The sequence below is a fragment of the Pectinophora gossypiella genome, chromosome 2, assembly GCF_024362695.1.
Source record: "Pectinophora gossypiella chromosome 2, ilPecGoss1.1, whole genome shotgun sequence".
Lineage (NCBI taxonomy): Eukaryota > Metazoa > Arthropoda > Insecta > Lepidoptera > Gelechiidae > Pectinophora > Pectinophora gossypiella.
The window spans coordinates 3,559,469-3,577,086 of record NC_065405.1 but is presented as its reverse complement, the minus strand read 5'-3'; the positions used below and the strand labels follow the sequence as shown (position 1 = coordinate 3,577,086).

The window sequence follows — 17,618 nt, the reverse complement described above, 5'->3', positions numbered from 1 at the left end:
ATTTCCCAGTTGAGGCGACCACTATGAAGACCTGGGAAAAACCGATATTTCTATTTGACATTTGCTTGCATTGCGCACTTACTTTTACATGCGCAAATGTCAGATTGCAATAAAGCTTTCTTAGATGAATTGCCTTTTTAACCCTCCTGGAATCAACTCAAAATCGGTATTTTTAGACGGCGCCTCAACCGTCATTTTTTCGTATTCCACGGAGGTCCGTGTTGCACTGTGTTCGTATTATTTTGTTGGCAGTATTATTATTATGCTTTACTGTAGTGAGTAGAGTCCTTAAGTCGAAGGCATAAATGTCAGCTTGAACTGACAACATGCTCAGTCGAGGCCGTGTTTAGTGGAGAAAGAGGCCAGTTAACATCTTAGAATACGACTATAAAGCAATGTTTTACTGTTGTACCAGTAATATACACCGACCCGATAAAATCTGTAAGCTATTTAATTGATAATTTATTTACGGAAATGTTTAAAAACTGGAAATGTAAATGAGTCTCCACGTTTCACTCATTTGGGATATTAGACGGTGACTAGTATTTTTGAATCGTTCGTCCCCAAACCACGTGCGCAAATGTATATCTGTCTCATCTTGCAAATTACAAGCTCTAATGTACTACGTGAAATGGGTGAAAAGGAACACTTTCGCACGCGAATCGAAAACGAATGATTCAAAAATACTCCTGCTTTACAGTATGCAATTTCCGAAGGTAGAGTTTGAATGCTCATGCTCTATCTTAGTTCACATCATCATTTACTATCACACAATTATGCCACTATTGCTTTGTTCGGTCTCCCCTCATCAAAGGAAATGAGTACAGAGTATATTCCACTACGTTACTTCGTTACGGACAATGTGGAGTAACATAAGTGAGTAAAATATATATCTTGCAAGAACAACGCGAGTTCCCAGACCGTAGTACCGCAATATATACGGTCGATATCAAAAGTACGGTGTCATAGCCATCGTATTCCTATGGTTTCTTTTCCGTTTACACAAGGATTCCTTACAAATGCCCGAAGTACCGACTTACTGAATGGCATGGTTCATCAACTTTAATCATTAGGTCATTATACAGGATATAGACTCCATTGCTACCTGTATTTGGTGGTGTCATACCGTGTTCTGGAAATACGCAACCTGATATAGAAGGGTCGACTATGTATTTTTACGAATACTATCAGGTGAAACATTTTGTTCGTTTATGTTTTTATATGACTGTCACTGTGGTTCTGTGGTTCACCGACGTGCTTCTCAAACAGGGAGCGCCGGTTCGAACCCCGGTAGCGCAACTGCACCGATGAGTTTTTTTTTCACTAACGCAGATGGCTCGACCATTATAAAAGTCTAACAGTCAGCTCGGTAAGGCGAGGGTAAGTGGAGCTGCGTGGAGTTAAGCGGAGCAGAGCCGTGTAAATAGGTAGGTGTTTCCACTAAAGCTGCGCAGAGATGAGCTGCGCAGGGCTGAGTTGTGAGCTGGGTGAAGTGGAGCAGAGCAGAGCTGAGACTAGCGGAGCGGAGCTGTGAAGTGGAGATGAGCTGAACGGGGCTGTGAATACATTTTCCGCCTGACGTCGCGTTACCTCTCGCAGCTCTGCTCCACCCCGCGCAACTCTGCGCATCTCCGCTCTACACCGCATAGCTCCGCTTCATCCCGCACAGCTCTACTAAGCTCGATACCGGTTATCCCCGCGCACCATACATTTTAATGTAAATCTTCTCAACTCCGCTAACACTGTTTCCACTGAATCGGAGCGGAGATGACATGTGTATTTTGAGCAATGAGCAATGCTCTGCTCCGCTCCGCGCAGCTCAGCTTCTGTGGAAACGCACCCTAATTTAGTTCATCTTGCGGTAGATGTACCTTCTATCTACCCTAATTGGGATATAGTCGTGAGATGTTGTTGTTATGTTTCAAAAACTGTTACTTAAATTTTTATCAATGCTTGCGTAGGACTCAACGACAACCTTTTGATTTGTACCTTATAGGTATGTCCCCTTTTCGTAAAATTTTTGACGTCTCACTTTGTTTTAAAACTACTAGATAAGTACTTATGGTTTTATAAATCTGCACGGTACTCTTGCGCAATGAGGTATAGGTACTAGTATCAAATTTCTGTCATTGACAACATATCATGTGTTATACATACGTCGTCACGGGTAAGTAGACTGCGTTAAGAAAAATCATTTTTTGGAGGTGGTAATATTATATCGGTATAATTCGCGGTGTGGAACCCGTAGACTGTCATTCTCTATTCCATGCTCTGATTCTACGGTATGGATAACTTGAGAACCATTTTAAGAGCTCATGTAAGTCAAAGAAAAAGTTTCTGAGCAACTAACTTTAGCCCAAACCTCGTAATACAAAATGGATTTTTCCACCCCGGAATTTTGTCACCTTGTAGTGTCAAATGCCTACAGTCAAATCTAAATTGCTCAAACGTGACAGAGTCACAAACATCCGGAGTGGAGTATCATTGCCACCTAATTGAAGCCGAATTACGAATCCTTACATTGAAGGGCCGGTCGATATCGGTTACGAAACATCCTTATTATAGGTATAAGCGTATCCAGAAGGGCCTTGTCAAAAGTTTATCCGAGATTTGCGTCGCGGGAGCAGTGTTAGCGCGGGTAGTGGGTAGCGGCGGCAGTCGGCGCGGCGCGCTCGACACACCAGCATGCGGGACGAGGAGCCTCCCATGCCACCCCCCTCCCCGGCGCCCGCGTCGCGCCTTCGCCGCACGCTCCACACGCTCCGCTCGCCGTTCCGCTCCGGCTCGCCCTTCCACATCGGCTCGATCAAGCGCACAGGCTCCGGCAAGTCCTCCGCCTCAGACGGCGAGTACGCGCGCGACGAACGCACGATGCGCAAACGTAACAAGAAGCACCGCGACGCGGCCAGCGACGCCTCGCGCAGTACCGACAGCTCGCCCAGTGTCGATAAGAAGAAAAAAGAGGAGAAGGGCCCCAGCCTGCTGCGCCGGATGGGGAGCATCGGGAAGAAACGCGCGGAGGGATCTCCTGCCTCTACGCCCCTACCGCCACCGGAACCGGAAGCAGAGACAAAATCGGAAACGTCGACAGTCGAAAACGTCCCAACTCCGCCAGTCGCGGAACCACAAACACCGGTAACACCGGAGCCTTCGGTGAGTCCCATTGCGGTCACACATCCCGTCGCCACGCGACCGTTCACCAAAGCGGCCTGGAAGCGAAGTAGCGAGCCTGAAATGGAAAAACCAGTGGAGCCGGTCGACAAGCCGAGTCCAGAAAGTGCCCTGCGGCGCCGAATCGCGTTCGTAGCGCAAGCGTCCGCGTGTTTTAGCGAGGATCACGACGACGCCGGAGAGAGGGGGGAGGAAGTGGGGTCGCTGGAGGAGGCGGTGGCGCTGGCACGGGTGAAGCTCGGCGTGTCGGCGCACACGCCCTCGCCGTCGCAGTCGCGCGACAACGAGGACACAGAAGAGGAGGGGTACGCGGACGCGATGCCTGCGTATGGGGACCTGATCGAGCCCGAGGGCCGGCCCGGGACCGGGAGCGACGCGCCGCCGCCGGTGAGTGTAGCGCCGCTGCCGCCGCCGTCGCGCGCTCAGTGGGCGCGGGCATGCCGAGTGATGCGCGCGCGCCATGACCTTCGAGGAGTCCGTGGTGGACGAGTGCTACCTGACCGTGTGCGAGTGTTGCGGCTTCAGCGCTGAGACCGCTGTCTTGTTCCCAGTACGTTTCATTTCACGATAGTTTTCAGCGGCAGCGGCGATACGATGTCCTTCGTGAGTACGACTAGCTTGTCCGTTGTGTGCTTGCCTCGCATTTCGTTTTCGATATTGGTTTATTTGTTCAAGTGCACGCTTGGTTTTTGCGTTTATTTGTCAGCACACCGTGTTTAGAGGGCGATCGATTTTCAAAGCGTTGAACTGAAAGTGAACAGGTTATTGAAAAAAATATTTAAAGTATATTTCGTACAAAAATAGGTACTTATATTGAAAGCATAAATATTACTTACTTACCTATTATTTAATTTTAAATTCAAAACGTATTCGTTTTTTCGTGGGTTGCATAATATTGGAGTAAATTATGATAACAGAACTTAATGTATTCCATTGAAACCATATTTAACGTGACGCAAGTGCCTTTTAAAATGCATTAAATAACGAGTTTGTTAGGCATTCGAAGAAAATTAATGATAGCGAGGAAAAACTACATAATAACTAAGTAATATCTTTTTAATATTCGTTAAAGCAAGCTTCTTACATAAACAGCCTAAACGAGTATACGTCCCACTGCTGGGCACAGGTCTCCTTTCACTCAATGAAATTCTTTTTATAAGAACTTACTTAATAAAAAAAATATATATTTCGAACGGTCAAACACAGTTAATTTCCGTAAATGATCTGAATCTGAATTTCTGATCTGAAGAATATAATAAAAGGTTAAATAAGTTATTACGTATAATGATAAATAAAAACACAATTTAAAATGGGTTTTTCTAAGTAGGTAACTGACTTAAGTCTTACTTAGGTATTTATCTTTCGCATTTAAGCAATTTGTCACTTCTTTTTCTTATGATTTTATTCAAGTAGATAGGTATGTAAATGATAGATATTATCTTATATCAAGGGAGCATTATCTAAGAAGGTTATTATCTGTTTGCATGAGAGTAACGTTGGTACTTTGTCAACTTTATTTTAAGTACTTATTTTATTATTACAAAACTTTATTTGAATAGGCGAAATTATCACGCTTGGCATGCACGCATCTAGAATAGTTTACACAACATTTATTTTGTATACTTACGTAGGTTTTTTTATTTGCGTAGATGTTTCTGAATAATACTGACAGTTACTGCTGCCCTCTGTCAGGTTCCAGGTTACAGTCCCAGTCCATGTGTGTGTTTGTGTGTGTACTATTCAGAGGCGGAGGACAGGAGTCCTAGTATGGCTTTGTAATTAGACTACTCTGGGCGCCATCCCACTTGCGTCAGACAGAGTACTGCCGGGCGGAAGGCAAGAGGGAAACCACTGCCCTATTTTTCCTTTAGTGATGATGAGATGTTTCTCGTTATGATACTCTCTACTCTGGTACAGCCCTGATATCTGAATCCGCCTGAGTCCCTGTTCGGAGATCGTGTCATTTACTTCAAAGTATCACGGGTTCGAATTCCGATTAAATAGGGGTAGGTCTAAACCAGTAAATTCGACTTTATGAATTTGAATTCATATTTGTATCATAGGTAATTGATATCACGTGGTTTCCAAGATATTTGGCGGTTCGCCCCTTATTACATGGGATTTGGAACATAGCTCGCGAAGAGTCGGTGTAATACGTAGTATTATTCTTTATTCTATGGTGTAATGCTATACACCTCTGCCTACCCCTTTGTGGATACAGATTGGTTATCTATTCTGTGATTAACAAATATTTTAATTAATGAGCCAATTATTTGCTAAGCGCCTCAAAGATAGGGACGTTAGTTGAAATTTCAATATTAGATTAATTTTGATGCAATAATGTGAAGCAAGACGGTTTATTTATTCATAATATAAGCGGATGAGTAGCATGGGTACTTATTTCACCTTTCGATGGATGTCTCTGACTAACCCAATTGGGAATATAGTTGTCAGCTTTTGTCACGCAGGTACATATCCAATTGAAAACCTACAACTTCTTAATTGATTGAACCATGTAAATAATATTTATGTATTCTTATTTATTTATTTATGTGTCTGTAGGTCATCATTTAGTTCCAAATCTGAAATATAAAAAAAAGACGCGCGAAAAGTGCCAAGAATCCAAAATGGTGTAGCCTAATTTTCACGTTTAGAAAGTTCGGTATATCACGTTGCGATTTCCACGCGAGTTACCATTGGACGGTGGAGGTCGCAGTCGAAGCGAGGAGTAACCCTATACTCGAGGTAGACTTACCGCAGAGCAACGGTTGTGCAATGTGCGTTCTACTGCGAATAATATCGACAGTGTTCGATGGATTATTTATTGGTTAAGACTGTTTTATATTGCAGACAGTATAGTTTGTAGTATCCAGTCCCCTTAGCAGCTCTCAGGGCTTCCTATTCATCCCGGCGAGCAGAGAATGCTATCCAAGGCAAAGTGTAAATTAAGTCATAAATATAGCTTATTACGTCTCATTGCTGGGCAAAGGCCTTCCCTCAATCTGCCTATATACACGTACCTATACGTTCCACTGTTGGATGGGCACAAGTCTCCAACCAACCAAACTGAGGCGGTATGGAGTATACTCCACCGCGCTTCTGCCTCACTGTAGGTTGGTGGAGGTTTGGGCTGGGCTGGTATCCGAAACTAACGGCTTACCGTACCTCCTAAAGCGCTTCTAGCTCTTTTATTCTTCTTCTTCGTTTATTGTCTTATAAAAATCCCTATATTTTATAAAATAACTTAGTTCTCCAGACACGTAGTTCAGTCTGTAGTAGGTCTGTTTGCCTGCGTTTAGAGGGATTCTCCTTAATTCCGTAATCCTGTTTGGTTAATCCAAACTATGCCTAGCATTATGATCACTGAATCGTATGTACTTACGGTATTACGCACTTCCTAGTAATATAAAGTTCAGGGGGGTTAAAATGGCCACATCAAAGCAATTCATCTAAGAAAGCAATATTGCAATTTGACATTTGTTTGCATTGCGTACTTACTTTTATATGCGCAAATGCCATTTTAACCACCCAGTTGAAGTTAAGTTATTAAGTTCTGTGCAATAAAGTAAGTATACTACTTGATTTGCAGTGACTATCTTAAATGCCTTTAAAAAAGTGTCTTTAAATACTAATGAACCATTAAACTATTGCACAAACCGACATTATTGTATAATGCTTGCTTTTTACTCAAGAATATTAAGTTACGCACCATGCTTATGGTACGCACTTCCGAGGATTGGTTCGGGGCTCTCCTTGGCAAAAGTTATCAGAAATACTCCCTTTATAAAATGTTAGCTCGGTTAGGTATCAAAATATCATATAGGTAGGTTTTCATAATAAACTCGTATGAAAATGAAACACACTTTGAATTTTAATTGAATTTGAATTTGAAAACCTATCTATATCCGTAATTCGTGGCAGGTAAGCCACAAAGGCAAAGTAATAAATCAGAAATACTTTGCTACTACTTTTCTTCTTCGTCTATCGTGCTTGTTGTGAGGCCAATGACCGGCCTCATCAACATCGACCGAGAAATGCTAAGATGGGTATATTCAACGGGGATCAGCCCAAAGAACGTAATAAAAAGCCCATCATGGCAGAAAGAACGTAATCTGTAGTCACTCCTAATTCACGTCAAATTGTAGAATTGCATTAACTACTTGGCCGGACAAATGGGGCGCTGAGGGCTCTCACATGGACCTAGTTCACACAGAAGCTATATCAAATCTACCAGATTACAGCTAGACAATACTTAAGCTAATGATTACTTTACCTACTTATCATTATTTACGAGTACATCGATCAACAATCAACACTCGTCTTGGAAAGATACGTGAAAAACTCCTCGCATTAATTTATGTCGTCTACAACCAAGGAGTGCAAATGACAAATACTTCTTATCTATTGTCCGATAAGGCTGTTTACTCATACTCGCAACATAAATAGCTTGTCCATCGAACCGAACCAATAGTTTCCTTTTGGTACCTGTGCACTACAGTAGCACATCTGTAATTTTTTTATACATTCATAATTTCGGCCAGTGCCTCGTGTTGTTGTTAAAAGAAAAAGAAAACTCCGTTAAAACAGGATTCGATAGTGATTTGAATGAAAAACGGCAGTTCGAAGTGTTCGAGAACATTCCACAGATAAAATAGTGATTCTATATTTTTTACTTTTTTATATTTAATCCACTCACAAGATTCAAATGTGGCCAGTGATTAAAGCAGTTGAGATGTGTGCATTTTAATCTGTTTTTGTTCTGAGATGTTGTACATTGAAATCGAGAATATAGTTATCGATTCACGTGATTCTATTCGGACTAACTGTTGTGTTTCTTGACGTTTTGCAATAAGGAATTTATTACACCATGTCACCGAAACCAAATACCGGAGTAAGTTTATGATACTTACCTAATTAGTTACTTAATTTATGTAAGTACCTTTAATTGCAACGAATCGGCTTTTGTAATCATGACGAAATTATTTAAAATCGTTAATCGTTAGTGTTCTTTTTTCTTATTTTATAGAAATATTATAAAAATGAATAAATGAAGGAATGTTAACTTGGTTTGAACACGTAGAGCGGATGTTGATGGTAGGGCTGGCAGAGGAAGACCTAGAAGGACGTATAGTGACTAAATGTTTAGTACGATCTACTCTGAACCGGCGTACGTATTTGAAACGATTTATAAATGTGGAGGAAGCAAGAGAAGTGTGTTAGGATTGAAACAAATGGAATTCCATAATTTCTGCTTACCCCGGTGGGAAATATGCGTCAGTTTATGTATGTATAGAAATAGTCAAAGTTAAACTATCCTTTAACGTAAGCTAGCAATTAAGTTTGGTAAACCCATGTAGATGAGAATACCTAAAAATATCCATCAAAAACGCACTAATCATTGTTACTTTATAGAGGTACCTAACGACTTTCATTTTTTTAAAGCGTGCTTGTATTTTATATTTTTTCTTCCGTAAAGCTATTAATCATTTAAAAAATGTCCATAAACATTGTTATAATACGTTAAACTGAAGTGCTAGGGTGGATATTCATGTCTCTCTCTCTTTCTCTCTCCTTGGTATTTATTATTCCCATCCGATGGTAGGGTCTGCCTTCTTCGGACTTCTTCCACTTCGCTCTATCAGACGTGTCGTTCTCGGAGACATTGCACATGCACAGGTCCTTTTTGACCATATCCGCTCATCTTGTTCTACGGATATTAATGTCTTAAGACATAATATAGTTCAGTATAGTGCAAGTAAACAGTTTATGTCCGCAAAACATGACGTATTTATGCATCAGACTGCACCCTGCAGGATGTCATAGTTCAACTCATTTGCTGTCGCCATGTCAATTGCCATTAATCTATTAATGATCTTAGTCGTCCCTAGGACATGTAATAAGGGTACTATTTGAGCTCTGTATGACTATAGATCTCTCTCTTTATTTAAGAGCTGCGCTCTTGTCGGTGGAGTAATCGCCATTACTCCATAGATAGGGCGTGTAGAACGGTGGTTGCCCCAATCGCCTTCTGTTCCGCAGTACACCGACCAAAAGATAGATAAGTTAGCTAAGATTTTAAACAATCAATGGTGCTAGATTTTGTTGACATCATCCGATTTTATTTCAAATTATACCTGTCATTTTCTTATCCTCCGAAAAGGGAAGCGGTGGCTGTTAATTTTAAAATGAATGAATAAATGAATAAACCGGGCGAAACAAATAGGTATCTCGCTGGTATGCAACCCGTTTGGCAAGTGCTGTCAACTTAATTCTGTCCGGTTATTGGTAGATGTAAAATTTTTAGAGGGTTGTTTTAGGTTTCTGCCTTAAACTGACGTGTGTTCCAAAAAATTTTTGTGCCTGTCGATTACCCGTCCCTTTCCTTTTCGGCTGATAAGAAAATGACAGGTATAACTTAAAATAAAATGAGATGGTGTGTACATGAGTTAGCACCTACGCATTCTTAAACAAATGTCAAAAAAGCAGAATAAAAAAGGTAATTTTAATTTAACGGTATTGGTCACGATAAGGGTCGTATCAAAAATCGATTATTACGTACTTGCATATTATTTATTAATTCATTTTTTATCTTTTATACTATAGAATGAATCGTTACCTTGATTTGATATTTTTATTTAAACTGTCTATTGCTTAATTGTGTCGATTATATTTAGGCCGCTCTACATTCTCTCATCACTGATGAAGTGATGACTTAATGATCTCCTTCAGTTTTATTTGTTGTGTTAGTTTCTTTGACTGTGGATCACTGTTGTTGTTGATGTCATAGTGTCGTATTGTATCATTTGATGTTAGTTCATCTTTGTTATTTGTTATTCAATTCGCTTATTCTTTGAATTCTTTTAGTGTTCTTTCATTTTCGTTTTTAGGTTTTGGTGTTGTTTTGATGGTCTTAGGTATTTATACAGGGTGTTAGTGACGTCGTAACGAATACTCAGGGGGATGATTCGGACCATGATTCTGAGTTAATATCAGGTGGAATTTTTCGTCGCAAAATTCATGATTTTTTTTTAGTTTTTTAAAATTATTTTCAATTTTATACTTTTGCGATGGAAAATTCCACTTGATATTAACTCAGAATAATCAGCTGAATCATCCCCCTCAGTATTCGTTACGATGTCACTTACACCCCGCACAAGTACATACGGTAGCCATACAAGTAGGTATGGGTGTTAGTGACACCGTAACGAATACTGAGGGGGATGGTTCAGATCATGATTCTGAGTTGATATCAAGTGGAATTTTCAGTCTGCATATTCATGAAAATTTTTGTGTTTTTTTAAGTTATTTTCAGTTCCATACTTTTGCGACGGAAAATTCCACTTGATATCATCTCAGAATCATGGCCTCAATCACCCCTCAAAGTTTTCGTTACGATGTCACTAACACCCTGTATATTGTGTAACGTCTTGTGTTAAAAGGATACTGTTGTTTTTTTATTTCCGTTTGTTTATATAATTTATGATACTTACTATACGCACATGTTTAAATATTGCATGCTGAATATATCCTCGCGTCTACGACTCTCCACTGTATATTGTAATCAATATTTTCTCTTTTGTGTTATATTTATTTGTAGTATCTACTTAGTTTTCAAAATACTTGCAGTCTTCTTCTATCGTGTGAGTTGTGAAGTGGATTACCAACCCCATCTACCCTGGTGTCCTGGTGTTATACTTGTAGTCAAAGATTAATTATATTACGCTCATAAGGCCCAGGTGACCTTTAAAATCCAAATCCTATTGTTTAACTATTGTGACCCTGAGACCAGGGTTAATGAGGTTGGTAATCCACCTCATTACTGACACGATAAGAAGAAGACTATTGTGGCTGGATATCTGGACCTTACGATGGTATACCTAATAATTAGATTAGTTTTTATGTTTCTGCACATTTTTCCCCTAGTATAGTTTCACGCTGTTATGTTTAGATGATAAGCACACAAACGCATCGTGACACGCACTGCAATCAAATAAAATGAAGGTCTTTGCTGTCTACGTTCCTGAAAAACTATATAGATGGCGCTGTATACATTTTCCTTCATTTTACCTTTTAATTTCACGGATATGACATATTATGCATCTTTTATCTTTGTTTTTGGATATAAATGAGGATCCTTTATATTACATACAGGCACGATTATCTTCCACTTATTATTATTCTGATCAAAATAAAGATAAGCAATATACGTAGCGACATAATTCTATACATAATTTGATCGAAATATCAAGCAATAATTATTTTTATACATGCTTCTGCCATTACATTGTATTTTTTAATAATTATGTACCTGAGTAATGCGAAAATAGGTAATTATCACGTTAAAACTACAACGCCAGCTATATTGTTTTTGGTGAATGTAGCGTGGATCATATTAAAAAATATATATAATCTATGCAGACGAAGACCGCAATGTATACACAATTTTGTCTCTTGGCACAAGTTTTATCAATAAACTCCGAAAATAATTATCGTCGGAGGTATCGACATACTATTCAAATTCAAAATATATCTTTATTCAGTAGGTAACATAGTTACACTTTGAATCGTCAATTTTTACATAACGAACGTCTCATCCGCCTAAAACTACTGCAGCTATTCAAAACCTAACATCAAACCTTAGACGCACGAATTTCCCCTTAGATATGTAAGTTATTATTATTATTGCGTATGACAAAAAAAAATATCCTGCGTGGCTCATATATCTAGTTTAAGCTCCCTCAACCAAGTCTCTGCCGCATCCGTCACACAATGCAGCTCGGCTATGCCACCTGGGAACCGGTGTAGAGGGCACTCATTCACTATGTGAGATTGGGTCTGATCCGGGTGACCACATTCATACGTAGTATCGACGGCGATTCCTTTAAGCCCCATTCATGTAGGTGATGACTCGACTTCCCGTGCCCCCTACACCGGTTGAGTTGGGTCCAGATTTTTCGTTTGGTGTCAAAGGCAGGGACCTTCCGCGTGGGATCTCGAATAAGGTCCGAATTTGTGCCATCGAACATGTTCCACTCCAACCTCCATGTATCTTCTATATGTCGGTCTTCCCCCGCATTGACTATAAAACTATAATACAACATTTTCGCACAAATCACTTGCATTTCTTCACGATCACGTTAACAGTCTCCGCGTTCTTCTGTTAACTTTTTCTTCCTCTTACAGTCACAAGCTTCACCAAGCGCCGAGCGTAGGGAGCACTTATACAAGATTCTGGTCATCGGAGAGCTCGGTACGGGCAAGACGTCTATCATCAAGCGATATGTCCATCAATTCTTCAGCCAGCACTATAGAGCCACGATAGGCGTGGACTTCGCCCTCAAGGTCCTCAACTGGGATGCGAATACCATCATCCGGTTGCAGTTATGGGACATTGCAGGTGAGAAAATCTTCTATCACTTTATATTTTATGATGGCCGTTTCACCTTTGGCCCGTTCGTCAAGTTTCATGTTAATTCATATCTTCGTTCAAGGACGGTACTTATTAACGTTGGTCTAACAGAAAGTTCTGTGAGGTGTGAGTACTTAGATCATCTTACGATGGATGTCTCTATGACTATCTCATTGGCATAGTCGTGACTTTATGTTATGTTAAAGAAGCAAATGTGTTCATCAAGTTTCGTATTAATATATAACGGGTGTATACAGTGCATAGCCTGTGCGAAGAGCGAAATGCTGTATTTACTTTATTATGTGTAGACGGCCATTATAGCGTGCGGACCGCTAAAAAGTTTAGATTCATAATTAGACTAGTACCTACCTCTTTGAAACTGAACTCTTTGAAATAATATCTATTTCTTAAAATGTTTATATTATGTTTTTCTGCGTACTGACATTGATTTGTCTCAAATAGAAACTGAGGAAGTAATCACTACGTTGTAATAAAACTTGAGAATTTTAAGTTATTTTCTAGAGAAAAACTGGAAATATTTAAATAGTATTATATTCTATAAGAGTACGATCGTAGAGTTAGCACGGGTGTGGAAAATGGATGAAGAGGCAGGATTTGATTATAGCAACATATTTGTTATTTTCACAGCAATTTATTTTGTTGGACATCTTTTAGTTGCTATTATGTCGTAAAAATAATTTTGAAAGGTAAATCATTTAATAATTATGATAGATATACTTAATATAGATGTTTTAGTTAGATAGGTAACTGGTGAAAAATTCACCCGCAATATCTTGAGTTTGCTGTTATAAGGTAAACATTTGGTCACAAAAACATAGAGGTTGGAAAATTATGTAACAAAACATCTCAAGGTGGCTTTATAGCTAAAAGCGATATATTCCAGGATTTAGGAAAACTGGGAACTTTTTGAGAAAATCTCATTTTAGCGCGTGCTGTCAGTCATGTCTTCTGTCATAAAAGATTTAGAATTGTCGGAAAAATGTATAAAATTGACGATGCCGAATACGCGTTTCAGAATATGTTTGGTATAGTGTTTGTTACCTTGTTTTTCTTATTTGTTTGTTTGGCTTTCATAATGTTAGAACTTTGGTAATGTGGGCGTGTGGTAGCGTTGGAGGCTAAAAAGGTATGATTTGTCTAACGCTTCTCTAATTGCAACTTTCAAAGTTTCAATCTCATTAAAGTAGTTGGTTGCAATCTCTTAATGGTAGTTAAATATTGAAGGCTCGACGAAATTTTCTTTTTAGGCCAAGAACGGTTCGGCAACATGACTCGCGTGTACTACAAGGAGGCGGTGGGCGCGTTCATCGTGTTCGACGTGTCCAGGGTCGCCACCTTCGACGCGGTGGTCAAGTGGAAGAACGACCTCGACACCAAGGTGCAGCTGCCGGACGGCTCGCCCATACCTTGCATCCTCTTGGCTAATAAGGTGGGTTGGCTTTTTACCCGACGATGTATGAGGGTTGTGTGTTTGACCGCTATGTATGTATGTGTGTATATACGATTGTTCTCTATTAACTTCTAAACCACTTAATCAAAATTTAAGTAACAAAACTAAACAAACAGCTCAGACATGTTCCCGATAGGTTTTACCTCCATACCTCGCATAAAACACATAATGAAAGCACGCTATCTTAATTCAAATTCAAATTAAAAAATGTATTTATTCAGTAGGTAAAACACTTTGAATCGCCATTTTTTACATAACTAACATCCGCCTAAAACTACCTGCAGCTACTCACAGCCTGTATAGCCGGGGAAAAGAAGCTGCAAGAAAAGCTTCGCACAGGGCCCTAGACGATCTTTAATAATTTCGAATCATCTCTTACTTTAGGACAATTAGGTGACCAGCCAGTAATGTCCTAACCAAACTAGAGATCACATAGTGATTCTGTCACTTATGAAATAAAATTCGACCTTGTTTGCAGTGTGACCAGCAAAAGGAGGGTATAGTGAATTCTCCGGCGAAGATGGACGAGTATTGCCGGGAGAAGGGCTTCGCGGGCTGGTTCGAGACCTCGGCCAAGGAGAACATCAACATTGAAGAGGCGGCGCGGTCTTTAGTTAATAAGGTAGGTGACTGTTGGTTTAACTTCCCAACAATTATTTGAAGAACTAAAAATTTCATAGTTCTTGAATGTAGGTACCTTTTCTTTTCCTTTTTAAATTGCAAATGGTTCTGGTTTTGTAATGAAGTGTGTTGTGATGTTGTTTATATTCTGTGCCCTTTGAGTAAGCTTATTATTAGGTATTTTGTGTGTTACTACTTAGGTATATCTATTTTTGTATGTATGTATTTATTATTATTATTAATAATAATAATAAAACACTTTATTGCACACAAATTCACAAAACATTTACAGGGTAAACTTATTCTAAGGTGGGCAAAGGCGGCCTTATCGCTAAGAGCGATCTCTTCCAGACAACCTTCGGCAGAGGATATAGTACACTTGTACAGCTGCAGTGTAGCGCGCAAAAAAGTAAAATAGAATAAGAGAAAAAACATAATTAAAATATATATATATATAATTATATATATTTATTATTGTACATGTGTTTATTGGTAAGTTGTACTTATAGTTTGCACCCGCAATCTTTTAATTTTTACATATCCCTTCGCCTTATGGTTGTCTGGAAGAAATTGCTTTAAGTGATAAAACCGCCATTTTCCATATACCTAGTTAAGAGTTTTTTTGTCAATATTTCCTTTTATTTTGGTGCAATAAAGTATATATTTGTATAGTTAGCATAATACTAGAATTCTCAATCCCAGGACTTGGTGTCAGTAGTGGCTACAAGTTCGCCTCACCGTGTAACTCGTATTTAAGTGGGAGCAAAACAGACAATCCTCGCGCGCTCTCTTTTACTCCTTAGCATTTAGACTATACACAAAATAATAAGTGGTAATTCTGGATGTAGGCCTAATTTCCTTGTAAGGCGTGTCATATTTTTTAGGTATTGCTTCTTAGATAAGTTTCCGCGTCGTAGGCCACGTACGCCACATCCTTTAGGATGGTTACGTTACTAAGTATACTAGTATCCCAATGTAGTATCCACTGAACTACAAGGAGCATATTTTTGGCATATTGTGTCCTGTCCCTTACGACCTCCCATATCTCTACGAGCAGGATACATTTATTGCTTTGAATAAATAAATGTATGAACTGTTTTTTTATGGAGCAGGGTCCGTAAATTTCGTAAACTTTTTCTTTCCTTTTGCCCATTTAGGGGACAGGCTAAGATCGTAACCATGCGCTGCCTAGTCTCCAGTATAACTTACGTTACCTTCAGCCGCGTAGTATTTTGTTTTTATTTTTTTATTTGTGAAAGCAACAGCCTTTCGTTCAAAGGCCTACCTACTTATATATTATATTAAAGAATTAATACATAATAGAACAAGTATTTAAAATTTTGCTAGAAATATAGGAAATATATACAAATATATACTGTTCATGGCATACCGTAATAATTTGCGATGGCCAATATTGTATTGTATTGAAAAAATCTGATCTTTCACAAACATTGGTTAGGTAATGCATTTATATTTAAACTATTCACCTGGACTTTGGAAATATTCTCATAGAAACCAGTTTTGGTTAAGATTACTTAAAGCAAGATTCCCATTCCACTCTTATCTCGATCTTTTAGTTTCTAATTTATGGAATAGATGCGACCTTTGAGAATGTTTCCTCTCCGTTGCCACCTAATAAAGTGGCACTTAGTTTGTTTAGGTTATAGGTATTAAAATTGACAGAATTTATTTGCTTAGATGACTGCTCTATGTAATAAATGTCTTAATAAATTCATTAAATCTAGATTGCATTTGAATTTTTGATACAAAAGTTGGATTTCTACAGATGAAAATTGAGCTTTTTTGTAACTGTGTTTTCTTGCACCTGCAGTTTTATTATTAACCCAAAATACTAAATGCGGCAAATCTACAATAATACACGTAAAAAAAACTGGTAACATCCAATTAATGGACAATATTTTGTGTCTTTTCAGATTCTTCTAAATGACAAACTACTACAAAGCAACGATAACAAGGATGGTGACAGAATCGCGCTCGACCACAAGATCGCAAACGGCGAAAATTCCCGGGATGGCGGGAACAAGTCATGCGCGTGCTGACCAACCACAGGCAGCCATTCTCAACGGCCAATCGGAACGCGTCGCCTCTCTAACAACCATTTCTATTGGCCTTTCAGAGACAGCGTTCGTTTCCAAATTTAAAAGTTTCAAACTCTCTATTTTAACTATCGTTACGTATGTCATTTTATTATTGGTTTTTTTAACGACATTCTAAAGTGCCTAATTATGATCGAATTTATAATATTCAACACTTAGTTGATACTGGATGGATGTATATTATTTAACTTCGTGGAAAGTTGTCATATTTCTTTTTGTTTGTAAATGTAGACTTCTTCGGGAGTTGTTTAGTGCCATCTACGGCTAAAGTCATATTAATTATACGTAATTGTAGTGTATGATATAATAACTTGTTTTTAAGTATTACATATTGTATGCGAGTGTGAGAGATGTTATTGTAAAATTATAATAAAATATATAGTGCAAAATCACCTTATTTTATTTTGGTCCTTTTGGAAATGTTAATAAAAACGTTAAAGCTTATCCCCAGCAGTAGGTATATTGCAGTAGATATGCTAAAAATATCAAACTACTTGTTCTATAGGGACCTTTTTTACGTTGGGAAATGCGTTACGCATACCACACCGCCCGGGATAGTATAGATAGGGACCAAGGGTAAATAAATAGGAGAGAGCATGTTTCAGAAATCTTGGAATCCATGTGATATCAATTATTTATGTGGTAAGCCTTCGTTCTCTTAATATTATATTCTCAAAGTCGGTATTCGAACTCATGACATGACATTACAATGTAACTCGCGGGTTTTATTAATGATCAAAACCCGTTGCTTTCAAGGATTTTGATAATGAGTGACTTAGATATAAGTCCTCTCACAATAGAATTCATAAAGAAAATAATAGTGAGGAGA

The 17,618-nt window shown here is 38.9% G+C and overlaps 1 protein-coding gene across 5 annotated transcripts in view; it reads left to right on the top strand.

The window, feature by feature from the left end:
- The window catches only part of LOC126372357 (ras-related protein Rab-32), a 30,995-nt gene extending 13,817 nt beyond the window's left edge, over window positions 1-17,178 (top strand). For 3 of the 5 annotated variants that reach the window (XM_050018067.1, XM_050018070.1, XM_050018076.1), the window contains exons 2-5: window positions 12,355-12,568; window positions 13,849-14,030; window positions 14,530-14,673; window positions 16,607-17,178. In XM_050018067.1, coding sequence (XP_049874024.1) covers window positions 12,355-12,568; window positions 13,849-14,030; window positions 14,530-14,673; window positions 16,607-16,732 — 666 coding nt within the window. In that variant the 3' untranslated portion in view covers window positions 16,733-17,178. Of the gene's footprint in view, window positions 1-3,750; window positions 3,775-7,643; window positions 8,063-12,354; window positions 12,569-13,848; window positions 14,031-14,529; window positions 14,674-16,606 lie in introns of those variants that run through there. The other 2 variants (XM_050018094.1, XM_050018086.1) reach the window with 2 other exon arrangements.
- Window positions 17,179-17,618: the final 440 nt, after the last annotated feature.